Source organism: Centruroides vittatus, unplaced genomic scaffold (genome assembly GCF_030686945.1).
Source record: "Centruroides vittatus isolate TY-2023 unplaced genomic scaffold, ASM3068694v2 contig_390, whole genome shotgun sequence".
Lineage (NCBI taxonomy): Eukaryota > Metazoa > Arthropoda > Arachnida > Scorpiones > Buthidae > Centruroides > Centruroides vittatus.
In genome coordinates, this window is record NW_027122206.1 from 371093 (window position 1) to 389714 (window position 18622).

The 18622-nt window shown below is 35.0% G+C and overlaps 1 protein-coding gene across 1 annotated transcript; it reads right to left on the bottom strand.

Annotated features, from left to right (window-relative positions):
* Positions 1 to 13700: 13700 nt before the first annotated feature.
* Positions 13701 to 14687, bottom strand: LOC136975839 (uncharacterized). Its single transcript, XM_067270982.1, has 5 exons — positions 14444 to 14687; positions 14302 to 14384; positions 14065 to 14239; positions 13895 to 14001; positions 13701 to 13829 (listed from the first exon to the last, which is right to left on the bottom strand). The coding sequence occupies exons 1-5, from the start codon at positions 14649 to 14651 to the stop codon at positions 13701 to 13703; spliced, it is 702 nt and encodes a 233-aa protein (XP_067127083.1). The 5' UTR covers positions 14652 to 14687.
* Positions 14688 to 18622: the final 3935 nt, after the last annotated feature.

Consider the following 18622-nt stretch of genomic DNA (forward strand, 5'->3'; position numbering starts at 1 on the left):
TCCTTTACATTTTATTCGATTGTTGAACGAAGAAAAAGTTTTCAAAAAGTATCACTCGAATATTTTTCGCCAATTAGAAATACACACTTCATCAGAAAAAAACTATTTTTTCATATATTATCGTCTGATTAATACCGTAGTTAGCATAAAGTTTTGTCACAGACTGGTGAGAAAATTGTTACAATTGTATTTCGTTTGAAGTGAGGTAACACGACCAAACTACCTTACAATTCGCTACCCAATACTATGTAAAATGCATCCATAACCTCAGTGTTCAGAATTTTTACAGTGCATTGCTTTGGAGATCTTCTAATGCCAAGTGATTCTTCTGAATATACTGAAATTCTTCATGCAAAGCTGACAAAGTTTCAGAAAGGCTGAATCATCTAGATAAAGTAGGCATATTACTTTATTTGCAACTCGTGCCGAAAAGGCATAATTGCGAAATTCTCCGTTACACGCCGATTTCTATGACGCGCCATACAACTCCAGCATTGTCGGTTCCGATTGAAGTTACACATGCTAAATGTGATTATCACTTGCTTCATGACAATTGCAAAACTGAGCTGGTAACTTTGTCTTTTATTTATTTGTTGCTTTATTGACAAAAACAACTGAACGTGTTACTATCATGCATGTTAATTAACTCTGCGTATATCTAATTGATTAATAAGTAAAAATTTGGGACACAAAACAACGTCACAAGTTGGCAGAATTTGATTTAATAAAAAATAATTGAAAGCATGTATAAAAGTTTAAAATATTTTACACATTTAGTTAAATCTTTCGCGACTGTAGCAACGATTATGTCATAAACCAAGTTAAATTACTTGCTGACAAGTGCATTTGAAGTGTCAGCTTATGAAAGGAACAGATTTCACTAGTTCAAGTCATTGTTCCCATTCTGTCATTAGGAGGAAACTTGTTAAGCTATTACGTATTTGACATACGAACAATATATACTTCATCATTACAAATTAATAAACTGAAAAATATTGTATAAATTATATTTTAGACGAAGGAAGCAGTAGCGTAGCGCGGGGGTGCAAGGGGGTGTATCATGCACTGGGCGCCACTCGCAGAAAGGCGCCCAAATGGTGTTCAAGACAAGCTATATGTGTTTCTGCAGGGGAAGAGGGGCGCCAATAAAGTGTCGGGCGCCAGTTATGTTCGCTACGCCACTGGAAAGAAGAAAACCTTAATAGTGTGTGACTAGAATAAATATTCCAAAATATATCTAAAATTAGCAATAAAAAAAAAACAGGAAAGATATTGACATTTCACTGTATTACAGTAGAGCGTCGATAAGTGGAACCAATTGGGGACTGGGGTCCTTCCAGTTAATGATTTGTTCCAGTTTCCGACTTTGTACGAAAAAATACATTAACCTGTCCGATGTTCAAATTTTTCTCCGTTGCGTGTCGCTTCGTGTTGAATTTTCGTCAATTTTAAGCCTAACGAAAATTTTTATAATAATCATCGAGGCTATCGTATCGTTAAAAATTATTTCTGCATTTTGTACAAACAAAATAAATATATTAAAGAATATAAAAAACATGAAAATTATACTTTAGAAGTAAATTTAGTATCAAAAGCATTCGATTCAGCACGACACAGTCCGACTGAAAATCGTTCCACTTTCCGGCCATTCCACTTACCGACGTTCCACTTATCGACGCTCTACTGTATATGCTTTCATGTATAAAATAAATTCACCAGACTAAGTAAAAAATTATGAATAGACGTTCTTCACACTGTACTGAAAAGTAGGACATATCTTTATTTTTTTCTAGCACTATATAATGCCATAAATATTATAGTATGTATGTTTAATATTTTTAAGACCTAAATAAGAATTTAATTATAATTCGCAAGTAGTTACCAAAAATTCACACAATTTTTATTAAATACACACGCTTTGAAATACGTGTAATTGAATTTACGCGTGATTAATGGTGCCTTGTAAGAGTTTATCTCAAGGACAAGTCATAATTTAGGGAAACTGACAACTAATGGGCACACTAGAAATATTAATGAGAACGTTTTTTTCTAGTTTTATTGTGACGACAGTAAATAACAGCCACAGAAAATAAGTAAAAATTCCATCTAAGCTGTCGACTCCTCCAAATAGTGAAGCTGCTGTATACAGTAGGTTTTATACAAGAAATAAATGAGCCAATTTATGTTATGCAGGATGTAGTTATTTTATTATAACGCCTATTTAATTGAAGGCATTTCATTCTTTCGAAATTCCTTCACTTTACAAAACTGTCATTCGAAAGGGTGAATAAGAAACACAAAAGAATAAAGAAAATCTCAAGAGGTAAAATTGCTTCTAGATTGCAGGTATATGAAACATTCAATGTTTAACAAAATACTCTAATTTTTAATGGAGTACTTTAATAAAAGTACTTTGGGAAATTTCTAATATTTACCAAAATTTTGCTGAATATGTACAGACTATCTGTGTTTTAAAGTGAATTTGAAAAGTCATAATTTATTTTCTGATTTGTCACACTCCATTTGCATTTAATGTTAATAAAAATATTTTTAATTATTTGTCCAAATATTCTTTTTATTTTTCATTTTTCTGTCTTGTGAGTTTTAATGCATTATTGTCATGAACACAGTGAGTTTGCAAAATAGCCCACGCAGTTCAGTTGTCGGTTTGCTACTCTGGTGATTGAGATTTAAATCATCGCTTTCAAAGAAACCGAGAAATTTTTAGAGGGTGGTCTTCGCGAGTAAGTCGGGCTCAACTCCTGCTCATCAGCATTTCTGTTTGAAACTCATTTGTCCACATTGCAGCCACCTCTGGTCAAAACGTTACATAGGTTTTTTCAATTCTTCATGGACGACGAACCCTTTTTCACGTTTTTTAAGTACGACAAAAATGCCATCACGGAATTTTAGGAAAACAATGAAATCATATCTGCTGATTGACTCAAATTCAAAAGCCAAAGTAAATTTGAACCTAAAATCATGTTTGAATTGTAATCTCTAAGCTTTGATTTTTTCACCTTTACGACTAATCTTCTGTCCTTGGAATCAACCAGGACACCTGTGAGAAGCTGGGGAGTCAATGGATACCGATTTAAACCTCTATGATCTTGGATGATCCGGTGAAGACTGCTCACCGCGTCACTAGATTGCTTTTTCCGTATATTGATATAAGAAGAAAAAATCTTACGTCAGATTCCCTATCTCTGACACCAGTTAAGAAATAACGCGTCCTAACTCGGAATTTTTGTACGTTCTAGCAGTTATCGGAGGCTTTATATTGTGTGGAGAGAGCCGTGGGTAAGTTCATAAGGTGACTGGTTCGAACAATTGAAGTAAATTCCAGATAAACTAAACAATAAATTTAATATAAAAATAATGCGATTTACAATAACTAGCTACGATTACAGATATATGCAGGCACAAGCAAATATATACGATCCGATATCTATGGAATATATACAGACTCTAACTTAATATCTAAGTTGACCGAGAGAGAGTTTGCAGTTCCTAAGTACCTCTATCAAGTAGGAGATCGTTCACCTCTCGTATTATTGGGTCGTTGTCGGTCTTTGTATGGAGAAGGGCGAACTATCTTTGAGTTATAGCATCGGGCAGAGTATCCAAATCGAGTTCGGCGTGAGAGGAGTCTTGGTAGTACTACTGTAGGTTAATTTTTGTCTTCGAACTGTCCGCTCTCCGACGATCAAGTCCACGGTCTTTATATCCCAATCAGGTTGTGTAAATTTGGTCTGTGACCTTCCCTTCAATAATGATGACACTTCGAATGTGTCATCAGTATTAAATGCTGTTCTCTTATCATCACTACATTGTTTAACCCACTAAGCACAGTCCGTTATTTAGTTTATGAAGAAGCAAAATGAGCATTTTGTCAATCGATGACACATCTTTTTTCAAGAACTGTGACCGACTGAAAGTATTTTGTGGATTTGGAAATTTTATTTACGAAATAAGCTGAGAAGCAAATATGGTTGATCAATTAAAGGTCAATCATAGTGTTGTAGAGAGAATGATGACTCACATCCCAAGAAATCTACATGTTGTGCATCATAAAGACAATCAAATGGCTAGACAAATTCGCTAAATAAACCTGTAATTTCTGTGTTTCACATCATTTTCACAGAATCAAAATGCGTTGAGTAGAAGAAAAGTTCTAAACATGAATTTTCTATAATGTTTAGTCAACACCCATTAGATATGAATTAATATTGATTTAATGTCTCGATAGTAAAATTGAAGATAAACCATTCGTCGATCTGTCCAAATTCAAAATTATCGATAAAAAAGGTACTCTATTATAAATAATGAATTTTGTATCAGGTGTTATTTTGGTTTTCTTTTTGTTGTTGGCATTGTTCTGGTAAGAGTGGCATTAATTGAAATTGTGACGTCGCCATATGTAATGTATTAAATAAGTAAAATTGTAACAGAAATTCTACTTTACAATTTATTTTCATAATATAATTGTATGACAACAAGTACTTGTGTAAAGAAAAAGCTGCACATCTGCAAAATAAAAGAAAAATAATGTAATTAGTTTTACTTTCTTTTGGTAATAATAAATAATGATAGATCGAAGACAGGAGAACAGAAAAGTTCGATATTGTGTAAAAATGCATTACAGTAGACCCCTATAGACCCCACGGTAGATAAGTTCCGTTTTATATGAATCCGTGTTGTACGAGTCACTTAAATACATGAGCCATGTGCCGGGCTGTGATTGGCTCATGTATTTAAGTGACTCGTACAACACGGATTCATATAAAACGGAACTTATCTACCGTGTTATAGGTCGGTCTACTGTACTTATACGATAAACAGCAACACTATAATGTGACATTCTCTGTTACTAATAAATCTGTAGATGTGTACGTCGTTATTAACGATTATGTGGAATTTTTAGGATAACAAATTCAAAATACATCTTTTTATGTCACAATTTTTATTTTAAGTACGTAATACGCTTCTAATTTATGACGGCGGCCATCTTAACTTCTGTTTCCGGCGCTCGGAACTTGGCTGCAAAAGTGTCGAAGCAGCTAACATAAAGCAAAAATAGCATAACTGTCTTTTAACAAAGCTTTTTTAATTAAGCGATTTAGAAGAAAACGTACTAAATATGTACAATTAATACATTTAATTACTACGTAAATAATCGTCAGAATTATCCAAGAAAAGACAATAATTTGTTTGTCTTTCGGCAGGATCACAATATTGTAGTACAATACTCTATTGTATTACCCTATTAGTAAGTACAGTATATTAAGAACCCGATACATTCAAGAAAACATTTGATACCGTAACGACAGATCGATGTTTCACTGTATTAAAAACAACTTTAGTATTATACTTTTTTCATAGCATTTCGCTATAAAACTAAATTCTTAAAGTTTCACAACAGTTTTAATAATATTAAAATACCGAAATAAAATAACGCACGTGCTTAATACGTATTCATTAAACTAACCTTTAAAATAATCACTTTCGTCACAGGAACACATCCAAAGAGAGACAACGTTAGTTCGGTTTCATTACACTGAATCAATATACTATTTGCCTGTAACATACAATTTTAAATTAACTGATTAAATAATATTATTCTGCTAATAAATATTTAAAAAAAACTCTAATAAAATTGTCAGAAATTACCAAATGTGCTTCGTCTAAATCGCTCACAATCAATGCAATAGCTGTAGACTTTCGAATACAGATTATGCATCTAGAAAAATAGAAAATATATAAAGATTATAAAACCTCATAATTTTTAATCGTGATAAAATACTACTTGTAAATTCGTGATGCTTTCAAAAAGTTCTTAAAAAATGTCTGTATTCTGTTTAGGTTTCGTGAGAATAACTCTGATTTATTTAAAATACACTACTTGGCAACTTTTTTTTTTAACTCTTTCTGCCCTGTGGGCACTAAGAGGGCCTCTTTTAGTAGGCCCATTATGGGTTCGGCCAGGCCCACAATGGGGCGACCGGGTGGTGAGGGACGGGGCCCGACATATCCGAACGGACCACCCCCCAAAGAATTCCCGGGAATTATTCGACCCATTCGGATTCGATCCCGGGTCCCCCAGAGCGGTAGGCTGCCACATTTACCGCTCGGCCATCCGGCCGTCACTACTTGGTAACTATGTACCGAGTTATAGTACATTAAGTAGTGTCAATTAGTTCGCGACTTGGCTATGCACGCATTTTGAGACGCAGTGACAACGAAATTTCGGAGTATGGTTTGACAAGAAAATGTCTAGTATCGAGAGAAGAACAAACATAACATTTTTTCGCCCCTTTTCGGGAAGACACTTAGACAAACTTTGAAAATGTTATTTGCAGTTGAAAAAAAGGAAAATCTGAAAAAATCACACCAACATGTGACAGAAAATCTTCTATGGCAGACGACGAAACAACTTTTCGCTTAGCCATCTGTCGAAAAGAAATGAAAGTTGCGAGTATTAAGGATGCAGTCGTGGACCATTAATCACTATTGCAAAAAATTGTAGAATTTCCATTTAGAATTACCACGCCATTTTTACAAAAGATCTAACAAAATTCACAGAGTCTATGATCACATCGCGTCAAAATTATAAGCAGCGTAAAGTTTCAGCTGAGAAAGGAATTTTCCACACACCTCTATGATGCTGAACTGCATAAACTGAAAATGGTACGTTCAAAACAAACAATTGTTAGTTTATACTAGAACGGGAAATCGTGAACTAGAAATTGTTCGTCCAAAATATCGATGATTATATAGGCATGTAAGCAGACGAGTTTTCAAAAAACGGGAGATAACCCACCGGCTCATCAATCTCATTTTGTACAGAGTTTTCTCAGTAAGCATTCAAATTACAACTGGGATCAAATGTCTACTCAGATACTTCTGTACAGGAGAAAATCGTACTTACAGAACCGTGTCCCTGTGATTTCATCTATTTTAGCAGAAGAAAAGCACATGAAAGCCCGTTAATTCGTCAACCCAGATAAGTTGATCGTCGGTGGGAACACTTCATTTACACCTCAGGTTACCGCGAAAGAGGTTTTCAAACTATGATCGCTGGATGAAACGTGTTGTAGCAGAAACTGTATATTTTGTAGGCGATATTGTCTAAATATATGTAGGGTTAAATAAAACATTGTACATATATATATATATATACAATTATATATATATTGCATATGTTATTCTGAACAGTGTTTTCCGCGAATGTTTTGAACGTCCTACATATAAATGATATATTATAAAATATTATAAATTAAATTATCCCGAATGAGTTAAATATATTCATAGATAGATAAAAATAAGGAAAGTTTCCTGGAACATATCGGTATTGTTTTTTCAAATCGGCAAAAGGTGAAAAATTCAACCTACTATTTTGGGTGACACGGGTTAGTGTCTTCACGAGCTACTCCTTAGAAAGTTATGTCGACCCTAAACCTCGTCACTTAGCCTGCTCCGTTTTCAGCTAGGCTAATTCCTACACAGATATGAAAATAAAGCTCCCACACCGCTCATAAGGCAGAGATAAAGATAAAAACTATTATAAAAGATATAACTCCCTTAATTTTAATTTGAAAAATTACATTTTCTATAATAGTGTCATTATCAAAGTATTTTCTATCATTAATTGTAATTAAAATAACTTATTTATGTACTTACATATGTCGAAATAGTCGATAAATAATATAAGTATATTAGTACTGTGATAATAGGTACTGTACTAACAATATTATTCCCATTACAAACTTTACTGATATTAACTTAGAAGTAATTAGAAATGATCCAACCGAAAATTCAACAAGGATTACTATAATGGCTAAAGTAATAGAATAGTCATTTTGAATAACATTACAGAATTTAAGACTGGCTTTGCACTTTTGCAAACATTGCCAAACAAGTTTGAAAGACGTATCTTTATCCTTTTTATCAATTCGGTGAATTATTGCAAACAATTGCATCTTTTGTAATTCGCATAAGAGAATGAGAAAGGTAAGGTAAGCTACGGTATACAATGCAATGTATATAGAGCAAACTATATGTGAAAACATAAAAATACCTAATGTTATAGACCACTTATAATTGATATATGGTAAAAATACAATTCGATAAATCACCACAACATTCAATCCGACCGATGCAATTAAAATAATCCAAATACGAGTTAACATGTCTTGAAGTTTTATAAACTTTCTCAGATGAAAAGTGACAAACGTTGATTCGTTCATAATTTCAAACCACAATTTTCGACTTTTCTTATAAAGCCGAATATATTTTTGCGAGTTCCAAATTATCAACGTTTTTAACTTAAATAATGTCGAGAATAACAACGTTATTCTCAGAAAAAAAGCATTTTCTCCAAATGCTCCGTGGACGTCGCATAGATTCAACGCTAATTCTTCATCTCCTGTCGATAGTATAACATACTTGACAGTCTGAAGGAAGAAAAATGTCTTAAGACACACTTTATAAAATTTTTTAAATGATCTCCCATTATCTTTGCGGTTACAAATATCATTTGCAAGTATTTTGAATAGTATGAGCGTTGGTGAAAATACAATATCTGGGTCTATTTTATTGTTATCCATACTGTAAAATTTATGAAGTCAACTCATCTATTCCTGTTCCTGTATACTCTAGAACTTTTAGTTAATAATAATATGAATATATAGGAATATATATTAAAAAAAATAGGAATATATTAAAAGATCCCAATATTATCTTCAAAACGATCATTACATATCCATTAAGGAAAAATTTCAAAACTTTCCATTAAGAATTCTCATCGTAATTTGATATTCTAACGACACGCACACTCATCTCAATTTGTATAATAGACGTCTTCTATATAATATTAATATGAATAGAAAACAATAAAATCAATATGCATTGATTATTAGGTACGTTACATCAAAATTGCATTTATTTTTAATGGATTGCATTAATATTGGAATTAGGCCAGTGATTTATACTGGCAAAATTCCAATATTTTACTAAAACGTTTTGCATAATACTTGTATCTGTCTTAAAATAAATTTCAGTAGGAATAAGTGGCATAGTAAATAGACCAAAAACTTTTAATTAAGCTCTCTACCAAAATATATTTTATTCTTTGCATTCGTTTTTCATTTAATGTTTATACATGTACATATTTAATTTAATTTCATTTAATTTATTTAGTACAAGGTTATTTAGCCCTTTGTACGGGGGTAATAGTAAACAAAATATCAAAGAAATATATTATCAAACATATAACAAGCAACAATACACAAAATATAATAATCAATGTACAATATCATTTGTAAATGCAATAACCGTTATATAAAATACGGTATCCATTTCATAAATAATAATCAATACGTAATTACAATTTTCAATACATAAAAAGTACTTTTTTTATTTGTCCATACACCTTTTTCATTTTGAATATTTTCGTTTTGTAGGCAGAAATACATCGACGGAACTGTGGGTCTATTAGATAGCTGGCAAAAGACGTGTCGGTCTACCATTCTGTACATCCTGATTTAAATCCAAGTGGCCGAAAAAACCGAGAGATTTTTCGATGGATAAAATTGGAAAATACGTCGGGTTTATCGCCTTTCATCCGCCGTTGCCGAACTAATATTTGATTTGAAAAATGAACTTTCACTTCCCAAAGAGCTGTAAGACTAAAAATAAATACCAATATGGGTCTGATCCACGATCTCCAGAGAATTCCTTCATGAAAGATCGCTCTGTTCCTCCCTGGCTTTGCTGTCATCAACTTTTCATCGATTGTAAAAATATAGATACGCCAAAGAATATCTTGAAGTATCTGGTTCCTATTGTTTCTATGCCCCTATGTTCTTATTATGTCAGTATTTGTTACACTGACATAATAGGAGCATCGAGCTCTTTGGAAATACTGTCAAAAACTACTCAGGGATCTCAGGAAAGCAGTTGGTCAAAAATGCGAGTGGTGCAATCATTTCAATTTGTTTAAACACTCAAGGAAAAGATAAATGTCAACTTTAAAGAGAGAAAAGAAATGACTGGTAGCTTGTTCTGATAAGCAGTTGAAACTCACATGGTCACGTTGCCACCACGACAAAAAAGTTTTGGAATGATCGTCGAAACCTTTTTAACTTTCCCTTCGAAACGCAAGTCTGAATTTTATAGAAACGATAAAGGGAGGCTGTGGTCTAATCAAATTCAACAAGATAAAAAAGTTTAAGCCATAAATTAAGAAATGGATTGCAATCGTAGCTTGGATTGTCTTGCTTTTAATTCAAATCTTCTGGTCTTGGAATCAACCAGAACATCTATCACAACGAGTGTATTGAAACAGAATGACACATTTTTTCAAACAACGTCATTTTGATTTCAAATATTAACTTGGCCGGATGTTTCATTATCTCGCTCTCAAAATTCCAGAATTGATTTTCTAAAAGAGAAAAATATGAACTTTATCGATTCGAAGAGATAACCCTTTCTGCATTGCAGAACTATAACTGACATAAACATTTTTGTCAATTTTCTGAAAAGATTAATTTACTAGAAAGACTGAGTAGCAAATAGGCTGTCAATTAAAAGTGAGAATATCGTGCTTGCAGCATGAATATTGTACTGAAAATGATCATTCACTTTTCAAAATATCTATATAGTGTTCATCATGAAGACAATAAGGGAGTAGATACATTGGTTAAATACTCCTGCAATTTATGCTTTTATTATATTGTTTCTTCAAAATAAAAGCGCGTGGAATACATAAATAGTAATGAACACATAAATTTTTTATAATTTTTATTTATCATCCGTTACATATAAATTTAAATTATATTAATTTGCGAAATTGTAACAATTTACTTATGTAATTTATTGGTAAAACACAATTGTGAGACAACAAATACTTGGGTAAAAATAAAAAAATAAATAAATCTTATATTATAATCGAGATGGGTTGATGATGATGATGATGATGATGATGATTATGATAATAATAATAATAATAATCATAAGCAAAGAACAGTTATTCATAGATTCAATCATTCTACGGCAAACACACAAACAACACAGAAACATACACATGGCATATATAGACTACAGAGAAGCATTCAACAGTATTCCACACAGTTGGCTGTTACATATTCTACACATGTACTGTCTGTCGGGTCAGGAGGAACGGTGTCCTTATCGAGGTCACATCCCGAAAAGACTTCGAAGTACTCCAGAAGGAATTGACGCAAACGGAAGGCGCTAAATGAGGCAGCTCTCTGTCGACTGCCAAAGAAGCGCTCTCCAAGTGTTATCATTTACGATGTCCATGAGGACATCAGTAAAGACAAGCTGGCAGAGGTCATCTCCATCCAAAACTATTTAGGCATGGAGGTCGATGACCTGAAGCCCAAGTTTTTTCTTAAAAGGAAAGAGGGCCTCCTCAATTGGGTGTGTGAGGTGACGGCCCTCTTTTCAAAAAGAACGTCTTGCCTTAACTTGGTGTTACAGGTGCTATGAGTTTAGAGTTTGGCCATATCGCCCCTCACAGCAGGGCAGAGGCTCAGACTTGTATCCACTGTTCGATGGTGCACTCTCACAAGGAGTGCAAACCGAATCTGCTGAAATGCAGCAGTTGTTGTAAAGCCAAGAGAAAGTTTGGTTTGCAGTTGGAGACAGGCCACTCCTTCCAAAGTCCCAGCTGCCCCTCCTACCTGAAGGAATTGGCTGTAGTTCGGTCTCGAACCGACTACGGGTTGTTACCAATTGATGTTGGCTCGAAACGAAAAGGAATTGACGAATTATTATAGTAAAGTAGGTCAATGACCTAAAGCTCGGTGTTTAACTGGGCAGAGCTAATTAATTAATAGTCCCTCTGCCCGTTCTAAAGTAAATGTGGTACCTTCGGGCCAAACTTATTATAAGGCCAATGTAGGTGAGGCTATTTAAGGGCTAGGCAAGAGTGATAGCTAGAACCCACCTGGATTGCAACAGAAGAGCAATGCTCATGAAACTTAAAGGAATTGATGGATCATAGAGGTCTAAAACCTATAACTCGGCTATACGCCGGGCGGGCTCCTTTTGAGAAGGGTGCCCCACTCTCCGAGAAGTTAAGCATTACCCAGTTCTTGGTTAAGAATGTATAAACAACTTAAAGTTGTAAATGCATGTGTTTTACAGCTTAATGCTGTAAAACGCATAACAAGGTAAGAAAGCTGAACCCAAGAGTGAGGAAGGCAAGGAAAGCGAGAAAGGCGAGAAAAAATGGTCCCCATTGGGTTGTACCATTAGAGCTAAAGCTAGAGCCTAGGCATTCATCTTGGGTTTGGTTTTATTGTCCAGTACACCCGGTGGCCGATGGATGTCAGACCAGTCTATGATTAAAGCATTGTCTCTTGGTACTCTGTTGTGCCATTTGGCGGGGCAGAGGCTATCTAACTTAGTGTTGATCATATAAGACTGTTCTGTCCTTGAACAGGTAGCCCTCGTTCATTTCTCGCGTCGTCAGGGGTGTCAGCAGTACGCATCGCATACAGGGTGCTTCCTAGCCAAATTTCAAATTCTGTTTAGTAGCATTTCATGAGATGCAACGAAAACTACTCCAACCGGCTTGTTGCGGTGTCTGTCATTGGAGACCAGAGCCACTAATAGCCAAGGTTTTCAGGCCTTGTTACCAATAAGCACCATGTACAGGTCGATTGTTGGATTTTGCCCACCAATAATATGCATATAGTAAACTTGACAAATTTAACTTGCATGAAATTTATCATTTTCAGTGTCGGATTGAATCGTGTAAGATAAGTTGTGTTTGAATTAGCGGCACATGCATCTCAGGTCAGAGAAGGTTAGCCAGGAATTGTGTCATGCCGCGGACCTCTGACAGAGCAGCGACCGGCGTAACCGCTGTTTGGTTGGCAGAGAATTACACCACACGGCATATCTCCGATAGGGCTGCGGCCCTGTAATCGCTGATTGGTCGTTCGGCCGTCTGTCGACTGCTATATAAGGCCAATGTCGAAGCGGGTGATTAAAGTTCACTTCAACACGGGATCTTCAAGTAAGCCAACAAGTTCGTTCAGAGACGTTAAGTCATCCAGAAACCAACAACAGATAGTTAAATAATCCAGAGTTCGAGTATTTTGAGTGTGTTTTAAGACGATTAAATTTGATTGAGAATAGATACACGACTTCTGTTTATAATATGTTGAATGTACCTTTTTTTTAGCTTATCTGGGTTAACCGACTTTTGCGCTACCTTTACTTTAATAAAAATTATACAGTATTAGGAAATGCCCCTCTTTTCTTCTAGTCATATTGATGACTAGAAGAAAAGAGGTGTATCTGCTAATACTGTATAATAATACAGTGGATCTTCGTTATAGCGCTGCTCACTATACCGCCACTCGGTTATAGCGCGGGCGATGTTCGCGACGCGATAAGCTCAAACGCGTTTATACAGGTCCGTGCGGAGTTAGCGAGTAGCGCATTTTATTGTTACTGCTTATTGAGTAATTGTGTATGTATTGAGTTTCTGCATGTATTTTGAATAGTGTTTCATTATTGTATGCGTGATGAGTAAAAGAAAAGCTTACAGTGTGAAAGAAAAGCGAAGCGAGCGACTTGTTTGAGTGATTCGCGTTTTAGGACAAGAAAAAAAAATTGATTAATATCATTTCTTTATTAGAGAATTAACAATACTATAACTATAACTATGCACTGCACACGTTCCAACCTTGGTACATGAAATATACGAATTGGTAGAAGAGTACAATAGGAATATAGAAGATCACAGTAACTGCTTGACCCAGAGGAGTAGGAAGCTCTTCTAGTTTAATTGGCTAAGAAGGAAAAAAAAGGGTAAATATTGTAAAATGATTTAGATCAAAGTGTAATAGCAGCTTACAGTTCGAAATTTACTTTCTGCCTCTTTTCCTGCGTGTTGCAAGCGAAGGTTGATCTTATAGAATATGTTGGATGCTCGTCCTAGGAGGGTAGTGGGAGTCTGATCTTCTGTAAAAAGAAGATATATAAAATAACAAAGAAAACTTTAGATAGAAGCAAGTAAAAAGCAACCTTCGTTCGGAAGCGGTGGCAAAATCGAAGACGTCAAGTACTCCAAGTAACGAGAGGCAAGGATGATGTTTCCTTCGACAGACTTTACGGCAAGTTCGAGAACAGAACCGATGTAACAGCGTATGTTCAATATCGAGCGGTAGTCTAGCGAGTAGGAGACTATACTAATCTTTATCTAAAAAAAAAGAGATTCAGCAGAATATAGTAAAGAAAGACAACACGAACGTGTATACTTACGTCGCTAGGGTTTCGTAGAATAATCGGAAAGTATTCTTCTAGATTCTGTAAACACACGGCAGCTCCTCCGTCGAGTTTCAATACTAGAAAAGAAAGATTTAGATTAGAATGAAGATAATTTTAGAAGTATGAAGGACCATACCCAAAGATCCAAGTTTTTGTAGATAGGGCTTCATTCTTTCGTAGGCTTCCTTTACAATCACTTCCAGAACATCAAAGATTTTAGAAAGATATTCTCTCTTTCGAATTTCTTCGAAGTAATCCTTCACGAATTCCCAGGAATACTTTACTGATGGTATTTCCATTACTCGATTAACGAACTGAGACTCCATAACTTTACCTTCACTCATTGCCTTCTTATATTTGGATATTAGATACTACTCTCGATGTCGACTGTAACAAAGAGCGAAGAGACTGTGCTTTTATACGCGACTTTCGTCTCGTATCTTTATGCAAATCACCTCAATTTCCATAAGGCTGATAATGACGCGAAGTCATTCAAATCGAGTGATATTTAATACTTTAATTCGAAAAATATTCCTAGGACGAATTAAAACTACGTTTTATTTACCAATTTTCAATAATATTTGAAAAAAAAATTTAATTTTCAAATAATTTTAATAATACTTTTATGTATAATTTAATTAATAAATTAATAAATATTCTAGGAAAAATAGTTGAATTGTTTACTAAGATGAAACACGCCTGTCGTTTTGTTATAGTAAATAATTTGAAAAGACCCCGATTAACTTATTGTGAAACCTCAAAATAAGGACAGTCCAATCAACTAGGTGCTCGGATTGAATACCCCGAGAACAGAATTGGTTGTGCAGGAGCAGGGCCGGCGTGACCTTTTGCGGGGCCCGGTTCAAAAATTTTGCGGGACCAGAATACATTCAAATTCTATACTTAAATTTTACAATAAGGGATTATTTATTATAAGTACAAAGGATGTTACATATATTTTTTCTAAGACGACTATTACATAATTTTTCTCGCTATTTTCGCCGCAAAATCGTTCATTACGTCATCAAAATTGATTGAGTTTGCTACTTCGCTTTCTATTGAAAGAATAGACAGAGATGTGAATCGGTCTCGGCTTATCGATGATCGAAGATAATTTTTTATTAGTCCAACGTTGAAGACGGTAACAATGGAATAGCCTGATGCGTCTTTCTTTAACCCATTAACTCCCAAAATAAGACTACATGTGAAAATTATTTTAAAATATTATTTATTACTACAAACTAGACTAAATAAAAAGTAAAAATAAAAATAATAAAATGTTTGCCTTTGGATTTTAGTTTCCAGGATATAAAGACTTCATGAACTTACACTGAACATTAATGATTTTTGTCACGCCTTCAAACTGAATCATCGCTACTAAAATAATGTTTTCCATTTGTTTATGGTATAATTCTGTTAAAAGTTAATGAAAATTGGTGTTTTCTAATTGGGTAATTACCTTAACACCTAATGTTTTCCGCACCCGTGTTGCAGTCGTGCCGACGTTTGATGACAACATTTAATAGCGAGGTTGAAGCCGAAGTTTTAAACGCGCAAACGTGTACGTCGGATGTTCGGCGCCGCTTTCCTGTAAGCCTAGAAGTTTAACAATGGAGTTTGGAATGTCGAGCACGATTCCGCTGACTTTCCAAACTCCATTTTCAAACTTCTAGGCTTACAGGAAAGCGGTGCCGAACATCCGACGTACACGTTTTCGCGTTTAAAACTTCGGCCTAGACCTCGCTAATGTCAACGTCTGCAACACGCTGCAACGAAATATTTCAATGCAAAGACGGGAGAAAAAATCTTGCACTCGTGTCAGTGTGCAGCAAGTTGTCATCGATTAGTGGATTATGCGATTGCATTTTCCACACACACCCGAATATTCAATCTACTATACAGGGGGTCCTGCAAAATGTCTGATGAGTTTTCGTACACCGCGGGGCCTTTCAAAACGCGGGCCGGGTTCCGGCGAACCCCCTGAACCTGCCTCGCGCCGGCCCTGTGCAGGAGTTTCAATAATACACCGTGATCAACCTTTAAAAAGCCTTGTGACTTAAGCTGTTTCGTTTAAAAGTGTGTTCTGTACCGTTAACAAAAGCCCAGTAGCGCAGCGTGAAAAAATATAACGTACAGTACCTTACAGAAAGCAAAGACCATCCATGCTTTATAATTAATCGTTGTTGAGTTCATGTATATTGTTACTAGATATAATTGAGCAGAGGGTAAGCGAAGCTCTGCATAAGTCAGAAGTTTTGTCTATGATCGAAGTTTTAAGCAACCGCGTGACCATTATACATGAGTTTTTGCAACTATGTACAAGTCGGCATGGCCGATGTCGTGACGAAACAGTACTTTTAAAATTCCAGCTACGGTATAAGATATTCGGTTGTAAGCCTGTCGCGCTACATGTCGTTCGTGTTTCCAATTGCTGTCAATTTACGTTGATCTCTACGACAATTATTTTTTTTATTTTAATCTTTACAACGAGCGTTTAATACAGACGATGGCGTGACAAAATCAATTTTTCAAAACACACTTGTATCTTGCAGCCGCACATTTACGTGTTTTAAACATTTGTCCGTTAATGGGGACAAGCATTCACGACTTTTTTCAAACTTTCAGGTTTTAAACTGCTTTAGACAGAAATTTAGAAGCGTGTCACCATATTTGTGTTTCCGCTGTTAAGGTTTTTCTACCTTAACGGCTTAACTCAGTTTTGTTTTTATAGCAAATATTAAGTTTATTTTAACGATTCACTATTGTGCTTCAAGGAAACAATGTAGCCCATGATTTTAGATGGATAAATTGTAGATTACCGTAAACAATAAATACGCGAGGAAAGCCAATACTACCCGCCATTCAGCGTAACCGAAAAGCGAGGCTAACTGCAAGTTCCGAACCGAAATAGAAAACAGAAAAAACTAAAATATAATGATGAAAGTGAAAACGCTACTCAATTACCTGTGTACTACGTAATTGGTCCGGTTGCTACCTTTTAAATTCTAAACACTAAGTTGTTAGAGAAAATCTTCCTATTTTACGTGGATAATTAAAAGAGTAGAAAAACGCCCAATCATTAGAAGTAAGGATAAAAAAGGAATTCACAAAAATGAATATGGACAGTAAATTTTACTTTCAAAATAAGGATGTGTCATCATAAACATGGACGTATGGTAATCTTAGTAAAGAGGTACTGTTGTTCGCGTTTTTACTTTAGAGTTACAATAAAATATCTGAAATAGACATTTTTTAATATAATTAAATTTGATATTTGATTGAAGATATTGGTATTTACACGGTTGATAACGTATAAGGTATTGTATACTTATATATGTAATAACTTTATATATTTAATCTGTTTGTTTGATAAATACAGTAATAGTTGACCGATGCCATTAACATCTACCGCTTTGGAAACGGAATCTAGGCGAGTAACCCTAAGAATTTTTCATAGACGATTTGTATTACATATACCGGGCTCCATCTCTCACTCCCTTTTGTGAGCCTGGCCGAATTCAAAATGAATATGATTAAAAGGGCCTGCTTGTGCTCACAAGGCTGGAAAAGTAAATAAAAAGCACTAAGAGGGATTTTATATGTACTATTTGTTTTCTTGCTGTCTGCGTCGCTATGTGTAAAAATAAACTCGATATAGAGAGAACATTTTAATTGACTTGGTTACAGCATTAGCTAGTGCCAGTTTTCCGCGCTTTCCGTTTTTGCCAGCTGCCATTATATATGTATTCGTGAAAATACCCATTACAAATTCAACTAGGCCCATAAAGGTCTTAACAACACTCGAATGCCCACCAAAGCGATACGCTAACGCCTTTACTAGCCGATTGTATTAATTAAGCTTATCACACAGCTTTACAACTAATATAAATACTAATTCGTGTTAAATTGATTTAACGGATGAATTTCCTAAGTTGGTATAGGAGCTTCACCATTATTGTTTCTCTTATACAGAAGCAAACATGATTCAATTTTGAATATTTGATGGATCTTTAGTGTGGATGAAAGGAAATTTTATCCAATTTATTATTCCATAACTTTCCTTGAAACTCAGGTTTCACCCATTTGACTAGCAGTGAACTTAAGGAAACCGGGTTAAGACTTATGATTTCTGTGGAAAAGTTGTTTTAAAGAAAAACAAAGAATATACTTAATTTTCAAAATGCAGAAATAAAAAATGCAAGAGTCAAATTTATCGTTTCTAGAAGATTGCAATGTCCACCCACCAGTGGCCGAGCGGTTCTGTCGCTAAACACTGAGTTCGGTAGCGGGTTCGCGCCGCACTTGGACAAGCTGG

Coding starts and splice junctions, on each gene's coding strand:
- LOC136975839 (XM_067270982.1), bottom strand. CDS start 14,651: ATGAGTGAAGGTAAAGTTATGGAGTCTCAGTTCGTTAATCGAGTAATG. Junction 14,002..14,064: donor GCCACCGCTTCCGAACGAAG/GTTGCTTTTTAC, acceptor TTCTTTTTACAG/AAGATCAGACTCCCACTACC. Junction 13,830..13,894: donor CAGAAAGTAAATTTCGAACT/GTAAGCTGCTAT, acceptor TTTCCTTCTTAG/CCAATTAAACTAGAAGAGCT.